At 44.3% G+C, this 12,744-nt stretch overlaps 1 protein-coding gene across 8 annotated transcripts in view; it reads right to left on the minus strand.

The window, feature by feature from the left end:
- Positions 1-12,744, minus strand: part of SRRL (serine racemase) — a 45,210-nt gene that overhangs the window by 24,767 nt on the left and 7,699 nt on the right. For 2 of the 8 annotated variants that reach the window (XM_015288053.2, XM_004941971.3), the window contains exon 1: positions 1,938-2,289. The exons of 2 other annotated variants lie outside the window; for them this stretch is intronic. In XM_015288053.2, the coding sequence (XP_015143539.2) occupies positions 1,938-2,269 (332 nt within the window). In that variant the 5' untranslated portion in view covers positions 2,270-2,289. 4 more of the 8 variants (XM_040702551.2, XM_040702550.2, XM_040702552.2 and 1 more) reach the window with 3 other exon arrangements.

The following is a 12,744-nucleotide window of genomic DNA, read 5'->3' on the forward strand; positions in this document are numbered from 1 at the left end:
CACAACTAAATGCTGCAATAGCAGCTGCTCTTAGGTCACAGAATCATAGAAACATACTATGGACTGGATTGAAAAGGACCTCAAAGATCATCCAGTTTCAACCCCCCTGCAGTAGCCTACTCAAGTTGGTCTTGATGAAGAGAAAATATGGAAGACTAAAAAACTCCCTTTAGACAGCCAAATGTCATACAAAGGTTACCAAACCACGCAGAACTCACTAATATCCTCCCCTAAACAGAAATATGAGATCAGTGAATAGGAGCTCACCTTTGATGACAGAAAGTGGGGCACAGACAGACAGCGTGACTCGCCTAAGACTCCTGCAGGAAGTTCATAGCAAGGCTACTTATTAGACTGTCTTAAAGATGAAGAGATCATGGCTTAGCTCTTAGCCTGCATGACACAAATGACAGAGGATGTATGCACATGTGGCCATCCACCACATAGAGGTACAAAACAACCAAGCCTTGATACCGAGCCCACCACAGTCACTGGTAACCAGGCAACCGCAGCTGGGGCCCAGCAATATATCTGCATTCACTGATGGTTATAATCCATCCCCATTCTTCTGTACCCGTTACTATAACGTCTCACCACCAAGTAGGTGCCAGCTGCAAAAAGGATAACGTGAGAAAAAATAACCTGAAAGCAAGAGGAACTTAGAAGGTCACCCCTCCTGGTTACCTCTGCTCCAACACCTCCCAAGTGTCCCTCGTATGGACTCCTCTGAACTCCTGCACACACACCTTGACAGTTAAAACTCCTACAGAGGTTGACTCTTGCTCTTGAAGCTAAATCTATTCTGAATTTAGATGCTCTCTTGTGATGAATGCGTTTCACAATTCACCCGTACTACAGAATGGACGACGTAACTCAAATGAGAGGAAAATAACAGTTCTGTGATTAAATGACTGGATGAAGTTTCTCAGTTCACTGCAGACACGCGGTGTGACTTCGGGCAAGCCATTCTTCAGGTGTAAGAGTGAGAATTTCTCGTCCCTTTTGGTGTCTTTTCTCTCAAGCTGCCTGTCCTATAGGGGCTTATGTTTACTACAGAAATATGCTTTTAATATTACAAACTTAGGCAACAATGTGTAGGAAGTGGAACATAATCACAGAATGGCCTGGGTTGGAAGGCATCTCAAGGATCATGAAGCTCCAACCCTCCCTGCCACATGCAGGGCCTCCAACCTCCACATTTAATACCAGACCAGCCTGCCCAGGGCCCCATCCAGCCTGGTCTTGAACACCTCCAGGGATGGAGGGGGAATCCACAGCCTCTCTGGGCAGCCCGTTCCATTGCCCCTTTTTTATCCAACATCTAGGAACATCAGATCTTGCTAGCAGTGTCCAGATAATAAAGCAGAGGGAGAAAACTAGGGAAGAGGTTAAGAAAGAGGTTGTGCCAACACAGCTGTGCAGCCCCATGGTCAGAGCCATGCATTGCTCCAGACACTTCCTAAATTCCCCCCTTGGCTGAGCACAGCGATACAAACAGATAATAAGCACCAGAACAAAGGTAACTGCAAAACGCATATCACAACAGAATGCCATATGAGCTGTCCCAAGGTTAACTTCAGGCAATCCATAGGCCTGCCTGACATTTTCCTAATACAGTGCTCACACAGCTCCACTGCTTCCAGTGGATGACTCCAGAAGCACCTCACAGCCATAGAACCCCAGGAGACATTGGAAAAGCACAGCCCATCTTTTTTTTTTTTTAGAAAGGAAAATAGAAATCATTACCTATACAGCACAGTGACTAAATAGACAGCGAGGCGAAGCAAAACTCCAACTATGACACTGTAAGGAGGCAGGAGGGGTCCAGGGGAGGTCATGTCCGCAGGCCTGGCCCTGGGCGGACCCGAAGGGCTGACCGAGGTCCCTGCAGGGAAAAAGGAGCTCTAGTTCTAAGTCAGACAGCAACACTCTCCAACCTTTGCCAGAAAGGATCGTAGTCTTCATCTTCCCTGTAGCGGTCCCTGGGAGTTCTGTTTTTTAACACCCTGGAGTAGATCAACTGTGCTGCAAAATTCATTGTAATTCCAGGTGCAAAGCACAGCAGGAGGGACACGCTTGCCCACGGGCACTGCCAGCCCTGCACTGCCTGGGTGGGAAGAGCGGTGGACTTGCTGGGAGCAGCAATCCGGCAGGAATGGGGGAGGGGAAGTGGCTTTGAGAGACGGTTGCGGCTATTTAAAGAGATGATTTTGGAGGCCAACCTGTCCTTGTCAATTTGAGTCAGGGCCTGGATTATGCTGGGTGACATTCTGTTAGCAGGACACTTGAAGCTTTACTTACTTACCGCTGAGCCGCAGAGCATGATCTGGGCTTACTGCAGGGCCCACGAGTTAACAACATGCACTAGGGTCGACACAAGTAGCAAGGAAGGCCCAACTTCTTCCTGTGGTGTTTGAGTCATGTGCAGAGATCCTTTAGGGCAGCACTGGGGGACACAGGCTTTTGTGACTAAGGAAAAGAGGAGACTGGTCGCTTCATCTGGGTCTTCGTTTGGGCCAGCTCATGCTGAAGGACAGAAAGGAAAAGATCATCTGGAGAAAAGACTGCAGTCAGATATCCAAATCTATTCTTCACTACCCTAAGGGGATGTTACCAAAAGCGGTGAGGGCTTTCCAAACACGAGATGGCTGCATAGTGGGATGGGGATGGGAGTCCTTCTGCATAACCCTAGGAGTCCATAACCCTGCAGCATGCTGCTGCCAGAAGTGAGGAGACAAAAGGGCAGTCAGCTCTAAGACTAAAGCTCGGGATGGCTTCACTGGTGCCTTTAAGCAAAAGGAGAAGGTGGGTGGAGTTGCCACTTTACTCAAAACACATCTGAAGTGAAATGGTGGACAGGAAAGGGAACGTACAATAGTACAAAATACAATACCTAGCTTTAAGATGGCTGGGAGCCCTGACGAATGTATTAGAAGGCCCTGCTAGCAGCAAACTATGCAGATAAAACACAGATTTTGAAGAGGCTGAGTAGGGAGACACTAAAAATGTGTATTCATGTGCTAGAGAAACATTAGCAACTGGAGCTCCACACTATGGCCCTCCCTAGCATTTACAGCTGCAAGGAGGCACCACCTTTTCTTCTGCCTTTTTCCCTCTTGCCCACTAATACACTTGCAGGTGGGTACACATTACCTTCTTCATGTCTTGCTTAAGGCAAGCCCATACCCCGGCCATGTCACATAAGTGCATTACGTACCTTTATGGAAAGGGGCATACTTCCCTTCCTTCTCTTGCGCAGGTGGACTCATGCAGTGAGGAACACAACAACTTGCATAAAAACAAACCCGTACACTAACTAACGCTTGAGACCACACAAATACATCTCCCTACCAAATGAGGCCAAGATCTGTGATTGGCACTTACAAATCAAGCAAGAATGGTAAAGGTATTTTGAGGACTATCTGGTCAAGCATTTGGGGAAACAGTGCACCAAGGGTTTTTCAGGACAGAAATAGATGAAGCACTGAATCAGCGTCCTTCAAAAATGCTACCAAACAAGCAGCTCATCGGGGGAAAAAGGGTACGTGGAAACTTCTGCTGTGGATTTAGGCCCACGTCAAACATCCTCTCGAAATCCTTACCTAAGTGTGCGCTGGAAATGCTGACTGTGCAGGGTGGTAATTGCTGTAAGTTAACTATGACCATTTTCTGAGCTGCTTATTTCCTTAATGAGAGATAAACGGTTAAATACACTATTATTAGATGCGTCTTCTTTTCATTCTTGCCTGTCAAACTTCATTGTCCTTACAAGATCCCTAAGCTTTGTCTGCCTCTTTACGTACTTACCTTCATTATCTTTGCGCACAGAGATGATAGCTGTAGCTACCAGCCTCACTTTCCCTTTCTCAGACAGCTGGGTTTTGTCACCCTGAACAGACAACGCCTTCTGAGCATCTCTGTACTTTCTCTGAGCAGGGCACTTCTTTTTAACACCTTTCAATACCTCAGCAGCCTTTATCTATAAATATAATCTGGATTTCTTCTTCCTAATACATTTCACTAGGAAATTCCTACTTATTTAATTTGCCTTTACCAATGCAATTATTAACAGGCATTGCAATATCTGCTGCTGCCTAAAACCCAGACCTCTCCAGCAGAAGGCAATACAATCAATGACATTATTCAGGAGCACAGTCTCACATCAGAACACCAATGGTTCAGTATCTTGAGACTCATTTCTACTGAATTCTGAAGATTCTAGTCCATAGCTCTCTGCAAATCTAAAGGGCTGAAATTTACCCTTGTGTATATATGTATATATAAGCAGATTCTGTATTGGATTTTTCTTTTTAGTGTTTCTTTCTTTAACAGACTGCAAAAAATCCATGTCTAATTTTATGGTAAGAGGGGAAGAAAAGTAGGTTGTCCAGAATGAGGAGTTTACTGATTTAGTGCTCCTGTATCAAGACAGTTACAAATATAGCTGAAGGGCCATGTTTCTGCAAAGGTCACAAACACACGTCTGAAGGCATGTTTAGCAAAGGATCACCTCAAGTACAGATTTTACACTTACTGATTCAAAGCTTAAGAGACGTGAACCAAAGTAATCCATGGTTCAGCAGCAGTTACAAAAATGTCATGATGGACTTCACAGCTCCTTCTTGAATTCATTGCCTTTTCAGACTGCAGTTGTCACAGGAGCTTTACAGCTGATACGTTGAATGCCAACAGTGAAAGTCGTGGCAGTAGGATGTCACACAGCCTCCTTCCCACTGCCACCAAGAGCATTTAGTCACTGGGAGGGAATTCTACCCTTTCTGTGCCGTGCTGATTACTACATCTACATCAAAAAGCACACTGATCACAGTGTATCATGATATGGCTTTGAACTAGTTGGCCAAGCAGGCATTATATCCCCTTAGTGATTTCCAGGAAGGTGCTATACCGCCACAGCGATTTCCCTGATCTATTTTTCTGTAAATATCTGAGTGTCTTTGGATCAATTACCTGCATGTGGCTGTTGCCTGTTGCACTCAAAACATCCAGGATATCCCTGTTTCATTTTGGTTTTGCACTTCACTGGCAAAAGTCACCTCCATCACATCATCTTTTAATATCTGACCCTTCTAAGCTTTCATATATAACCTTAGTCTTCACTCAGTTTGAAGAACACAAACACCTATTAGCTACTAGAATGAAGTGGTTTACTTTCATTGTATTTGTTCATGTCAGATAGGATCAAGATGATCACTACCTGCAGACTGAAACACATGTGAAATGGGCAGATGTCTAAGGAAGGGTCCAGTAGCTGCTCAGATTTAGAAGCATTGATCAGAAGGCTAACGAAAGAATTAACACGAGCAACAAAGTATCTGCCCTAGGATAGGTTGGCACTGACTTTCCTGCCTTTTGCATTGATGGTCAAAGGTTTGACTTGAGCTACAGACTATTTGGCGGCTTTGGAAATGGAAAACAGCACCTCATTCTCTTGAAACCAGAGAGAACTCTGTTTGGAGAGCATGAGGAGAAATAGCCATTACCACTCTAAATAAAGACTTGATTGAACAACAGGATTTAAAGATAGTCTTGAAGGGTTAGCCAAGCTTTACATAGAATCATAGAATCGCTAAGGTTGGAAAAGACCCACAGGATCATCCAGTCCAACCATTCGCCCTTCATCAATGGTTCCACACACAGTAAATAAAATTAATAACATTTCCAACCTTAGTGGGTGGGACACGATAATCTGTCCAAAGCAGAGAGGTCTTTGCAGAACTTGGTCGGATACAGAAGGAAAGAGGATGGAGACAGCCTACAGTTACGTCAAAAAGAGTAGCAACACGAAACAGAAATGACCACTTACGATTACGCAGTGCACTGGTGCAACAGGAACATGGTGGTAAACCACGATGACCACCAGTGCGGGTAAATAGAAAATTCAAGAAAAGAATTTCCAGGAGTAATAATAACAGTAATGAAAAGCAATAGGGAACGTTTTCTTCTTTGGCATAATAATCTCAGTTCCTTCTCAGTTTTTGCATAAGTCAATTCTAATAAAACAGTCCAGATTTTCATCCTCTAGTGTTTACATTTTTCAGACAGTGACTGAACTATGGTATTTTACATTACTGCTTATTGTTTTCAGGCAATTTTGAAAAGACTAAGGTAGACCAAGACCAATGGAAACAGATCTAGCTTTCTCAGGGTATATTTTATAGGGGCTGAGATAAAGGATAGGCGTCAACTCAAGGAACACGTTTGTAGTATGCGAGTCTAAAAAATAGTCAGGGTGTAAGCTTATGATGTGGGACAGACTATCTGTTCCCGTTAGTGGAAAAGGCACCAGCTAAAAACACACACCACAAGCCCTGAAGTGAAGTACCAGTTTGTCCATGCAGAGCACAGGCATGGTAAACGTGCAGCATGTTCTACCATTTCAGAGGGCAGTAAAATAGAACAGCAGCACCATATTACTTGAAAGCTTTACAGAAGTCCTTAGTTTCATGTACAGTCACAAAAATCACCAAGCATTTAAATGACAAATGGACGTGACCTGAAACAGAGTTGTTTTGTTTGATTACGGAATTACTCAAATGGGTTCAAATCCGCCCCATTCTGTAGATACCCTGCTGTACAACACTTTCAAAGGCTCAGAAGGCTTTCAAAGGTTTTTGACACACTGGACATGCAACTGCAGTGAAGTACACACGCTTCTACCAAGGCGATAAATGCTTCACCAGAGTGCTGCCCCTGGGATGGGCTGAACTCCTTTGCCTCCTGGTTAGCGTAAGTAATGCCAAGGTCAAGTACGTAACAGCCTAGAGCCTGCTCCTTTAGCCCAGACTCTCATTGATCTAAATCCTTTTCCCTGTCCTGCCGTGTCTAATTAAATCACTAAGCTCTAGGTTGCAGCTCACACTGTGCTCAAAATAAGCTCATCCAGCCCACAACTCAGCTTCGTGGAGTGCAATTGTGGGAAGATCAAAAGAAATCAAAGGCTGAGCAGAAGATGGGGGCGGAAGGATGGAGCAGAGCAGCTCCCGGGGCCAGCAGGAGATAACCTGGACAGCCACCTGCCAGGCAGCAGGGCTCTGCCATTGCAGGCTGCCTCGCTGGCACAAGACAACACGCTCAGTCCCTTCCTGCTCTCTGCCCTGGCCTCTTCTCCTGCCAGCCCCATCCTTTCCTGCCCTCAGCATAGCACCTCTTCACCCACACAAGCAGACCACTTTCTGCTCCCTAGACCCGTGTCAGCTCTTCTCGATTCAAACCACCTATCTTATCAGCTTCTTGTCGTTTACCTGATGATAAAGTTTATATAAAACAGATTGCCTTGGATTTATTTATAGAGCCCTGATGACTCACATGACTCCTCTGTCCTCACTTCTGGTGCTTCCTATTCCGCAAACACATGCAACAAACCTCTCATTCCCTTTCCATGTATTTTATCCGCTAATCTGCTGCTTCCTCTCTTTTCTCAGCTTTAATTAGAAGCAGCTTAAGGCAGTTCACTGCTGTAGATGGTGAAAAGCAAGACCCAAGCAGGAAAAGCCAGAAAGCGCTAACAGAAAAGTATAAAATCATAGAATCAGAGAATGGCCTGGGTTGAAAAGGACCACAATGATCATTGAGTTTCAACCCCCCTGCGATGTGCAGGGTCACCAACCACCAGACCAGGCTGCCCAGAGCCACATCCAGCCTGGCCTTGAATGCCTCCAGGGATGGGGCATCCACAGCCTCCTTGGGCAACCTGTTCCAGTGCGTCACCACCCTCTGGGTGAAAAACTTCCTCCTAAAATGGCATAGATGAGCACAGGAACTAAGAAATAACACTTCTTTTTCTCTCCTAGTGAGTTCGAGTAGTGGGTCTGAATTAAATAACAGTTTGTTTAACTAGAGCAGACTACTTAAGGCAAAACTATACATTCTATTACATCTGGACAGTGCACTGCTGGAGATATTTTAATAGATCTGCATTCAACTGATCTCTTGAAGCAAGATAGGGTGTCCTAAAATCTGGCATTAGGAACAGCATCAGTGCTATGCTGGTTTCCTGTGAGGACTGAGCTTCAGGTGATAACTCTTGTTCTTAAGTGTTTTGTCCTTAGCACTAACCAGAATACCCATGCCGATGCAGCAAACCAGTAACAGGTGTAAGCAGTATTGCCCTCCCCACAAAAACATATGGAGCTGATCACCCTTCAAGGATTTCATTAGAAAAAAATTCAAAACAAAGGGTGGAGGACAGGAATCCAGAGTTCACATCTGTTTTCCAACAGCATGAGTTTATGCCCTGACTCTACAGCTTGCGGTGAATGCTAATCTTGTTAATCTATTTGTCCACAGTCTCACAAGGCTTTTCATGCCCTGGATGAACATTTACTAGAAATTGTTCTGTGGGCACTTCTCTTTCCGTTCGAGATTACAAAATTTCCCTCTAGCAACTACAACAAATTCTCTTGTTAAATAGCAGCATTATGTAAGTATTCACATTGTCTCCTAACGATGCTTAGCAGCTGGAATTAAAGAGGCAAGATGCCGGCCCCATGCAGTAATAGCTAACTGTACCAATTCTTGCTGAACAGAATCCACCAGACAGCAGGACAGAAAAAAATCATGCCCTGTTCGTACTCAGTCTCTGCCTTGGAGTAAGTGTCGGAAGCATGCCTGAAGAAAAATTGCAGCTAAAGATGGGACAAGGTCTAGTAACATCCTGCTACAGTATCCTATTTCCTAACCCACATCCATTTCAAAAGGAGCCTTAACCCAGGATTTTTACTACATCAGCTGCAAAGTAATACACGTACTGTAAATCTCCAGGGGAGTGACAGTGAGGAGATTAGCTCGGCTTCTCTGTCTGGCAAATCATGCTTTCTTTATAATCTATCCACGATCTTGCAGTAATTAAGGCCAAAACGAGAACAGGCTGACTATTGATCTGAAATGGGATTTATTCCCAGCTGTTTCTGTTGCATTAAACATCTGTACCTCACAGCTAGCTCTCATAGGGTAAATACAGCCTGTATTCAAGGGCTTCACATGCACAGCTGATGAGCTCTCTAATGGATAAAGGCACACAGACCTTAAGTAACGCAAACCTCTGTTTCACTGCCATTTCTCATGACCCGTGTTCAGCAAGGTGCTAGTCAACAGATGAATAGCTTCTCAGATATTAATTACTCCTTCACAGAGTGAAAACGCTGGTCCAGTTTCAAGCCATTATTTCCTTTAATTAGTGTGGTGCAGCACCGGCCTGCTAAAGTCACTAGCTGAGTCACTCCAATTTGAAAACAATCAAGTACTTCCCCCATGAGTGTTATTTTCTGGAGTGTTATTTGCTGTGGACTCACAGAGTTATTTCACATTTTTTATGTGACTCAAATGGGTGGGTGCGAAGTTGCAACAGCAAAAGGATGCAGTTTTCTGCAATAAGAAAAAGCAGTATGCATTACGAGAGTCCCATATGTACAAGTTTAAGTTATGAGTCAAGGGTCCATTTCAGATTCACTAATTTAGCTGAGAATACAGTTAAATCAGCTTTGTCAGGATGAAGTTGTATTTTCTCTGCAAAGAGCAAGCATGTTACATAGCTTGTTCCATAGGGGTTCCCACGGCACAGTTGGGCTTATTAATATCCGGGAGATCTGCAAAATGCAAGGATCTAAGAGCTGGTTAAAAGCACAAAACTACCAGTAAGACACCACTTACTAACACCCATTGTGACCCACCTTCAGTCTTGTGATTCAGATTTCTTGCCTATGATTGCTCAGGAAGCTGAAGTCACAGATGCATGACAGCCTGAACCCATCAGCTGCTTACCTAATGCTGGCAAAGAGAGCTCAGCTTAGTGTGCTGGCACCAAGATGACACAAGGGAATTGCCTCCAGAGAGGAGCTGACTCACTGCTGGCCTTAGGCGTAGTACAAAATGTATTGTTTTGGAGAAGGCCGGACTGGAGTGCTCTGCTCCATGACACACATTAGTTAAACTTCTCCAAGGAGGGTACAACTGGAGCTGATCTCATCAGCATCTCGTAATGCTGCATGGGTGTGGGTTCTTTTTAATGGAATCTAAGACTGTGCCTTTATAACAATGACAGGAGAGCATCACACTCTTTGATGTCCCTTGTAAACCAAGGTAGTGTCCACAAATTCAAGTTGCTATTGAACAGACTGAAGAGGGGACTGCACCGGGAGAGAAGGCAGCAGCCCACAGGACCTGCAGCACCAACAGGGGCTGCTCCTATGAGCAACAGAGATGAGGAGGCTCAGGGGATTCTGCTGGGGATGTGGTGCTGAGTTACCGCAATTGAAAGCTCTGAGTGGCCATGCCTGTTTCATTCACCACTCCAAGATACCTTCCATTTGCTCACCAAATGATACACTCATTGCAAAGCAAACTCCTGCTTCACCTGGAAGCAGCTGACGAGCTGCATACCTGCTCTTTGGAAATCAGTCTCCCAGGTAATGACCTCTGCTTCCACACATATTCAATCACTGCTTCAACTCAGCAGTCAGGAACTGAGTAAATTAAGAGAGTGAAAATAATTCACCTCTTCTAGAAGAATCATCAACCAAGCCTCATTTTACCTAAGGGATTCAGAAGCCTCCAGGTGATGAGAACTGCAGGTCACGAACAGCTGGCAGCTAATAAATAAATGAGGAACCCCTGCAGACCCTGGTGGGCAAACGTCTTCTCCCAGGGGAACATCCACAGTAACCTTGCACCGATTTCACTGTCCCTCTGTGCTAAATCCAGGATAGAGATCATTCTCTTCTGTTTTCTTCTCCGCAGTGTAAGGCAGTTCAGATTCCCTACATGGATGGGTCTTCGACTGTTTTTTTTTGTTCCTAGAAGTAATCTCCACTTAATTTACTCTCTATTTCAGTTAAAGTCATGAGGGACTGCAATTCAACCTTTGCCAAGTTTGTGCTTAGCCATACTCCTCTGCCAGTCCACACTCTGGGATTTCATGCCCAACAATGATAGGATCTTTCTCATGGCACCCACGTCCTCTGCTGACACATGGCCTTTATTCATTCTGTTCCTCCTCCTTATGCACTCAGTGGTATCTCTATGACCTACACTCTTGCTTTTGCCAAGCTTTTGGTTCATCCAAGAAAGAGATGCAGAAACGCTGCAAGAAAACAAAATAAGAAAAACAATACAAAAAACCCCAACACTCCCAAAATAGACTCAAACCTTGTGTTTGCTCTCCCTTTTGCCAGACTGCCTGCTGGCAGAAATTCCCATCCCTGTTCACTGGTATGCTTTCTTTGGCTGCTGGTGTCTTGGGAACATCTCAACAGCTGGATTTTGTGCAAACCTAAATTCATATGATCTCATTATATTCTCATATATGGACATTTCCAAGATGAATACGCTGAAGAATGCTTTCTCTGATGGTAATCAGTGACTGACTAACTTTCCAGAAGACAAATAGGTTTATACATATCACATACTCTCCGCTACACGCAGATCTTCTGCCCTGTGCTAAACAATCTACTTTGCAGTTGAATGATTTCTGACATACTCCCTGAATATTCCATAATTCACAACGTTGATTAAGAGCTGTTCATCTCCAACTTCTTTCTGAGTGCTTACCAACAGCAATAGCCAACTTAGGCACTTACCCAGGATCGCCAAAACACTTTAGACAGGTAGCCCTACAGAACTTCTCTCACTATAGAAACAACCTCTGGAGTACGATACTAGAGAAAATCCTCACTGTTTGGTTTATTTCTCTGTGTGTATCAGATCTCACTATTGTCAAGCACTGTTTGACAAGTAAGAAGGAACTGCCGTGGAAGGATGTAGCTGTTTCATGCACCTAAGACAAATTCATTAGGAATCTCCAAGAAACGTGCAGTAAGGGGCTGAGTGACCTCCGCAGTGGTGGTCCAGTACAGCAGTTTTAATATATTTTTATAGCTTTTCTGGTGTAGAGGAATAAACCAATTCAATGAACATTCATGGCTTTTTAATGGTATATAGTATAGTACAGCAGAAAACAGGCAGAAAAGCATCCACAAACTGACTCCCTTAAAAAAGAGATCACGAGGTAGATCCTGCTTGAGAAAGGCACTTAGTGTAAGGAGAAAGGTCCAGGACAAACATACTCAGCAAACAGAAAACAACTATTCCTAAGTGTTGTCCTGCCCGAGACTTCTCTTTCCAAAGCGTTACTCGGCTCTCACTGCTGCAGGTCAACATCCCGGTGGTAAAGAAGTCACCGGCATAGCATTTGCATGTCCTCAGTCTGTCGGCTTTGCTTCCCCTTCCCCTGTAGCCTCAGCACAGACAACCTCTTACTTCAGTAGTCACAGCCTCCATAGAGCATGTACAGCCTCCATTGTACATGAGCTTTGCAATGTATTCCTAACTTGCTCTGTAATAACGACTCCTTGATAAAAAAGTAAGAATTTGCATGAAAATGTATATATATATATATATATTTTTTTTTAAACTCAGGCAACACCAAATGCTTGGCTAACATTTTTTAGTTGTTATTTCCTAAGCAGGGTAGAAGGATTATTCATTTTCCTTCAAAGGTAGGAAACTGAAGACCTGCAAACTGGGAGGGACATGACCAAGGTTGTGCCAGGAACCCTCCTCACACACCTCACCTTGTACACAGACACTTCTCCAATCGACACCCATGAGCTCTGAAGATAAACATTTAACTTACACCTGCTGGAAATCAAGCAAGCAGTCAGAACACCCTTAGCAGAGCTAGTTTTGCACATAGTGTTATCACATCTAACCTAATTCAAACACCTCCCA

The sequence above is a fragment of the Gallus gallus genome, chromosome 6 (genome assembly GCF_016699485.2).
Source record: "Gallus gallus isolate bGalGal1 chromosome 6, bGalGal1.mat.broiler.GRCg7b, whole genome shotgun sequence".
NCBI lineage: Eukaryota > Metazoa > Chordata > Aves > Galliformes > Phasianidae > Gallus > Gallus gallus.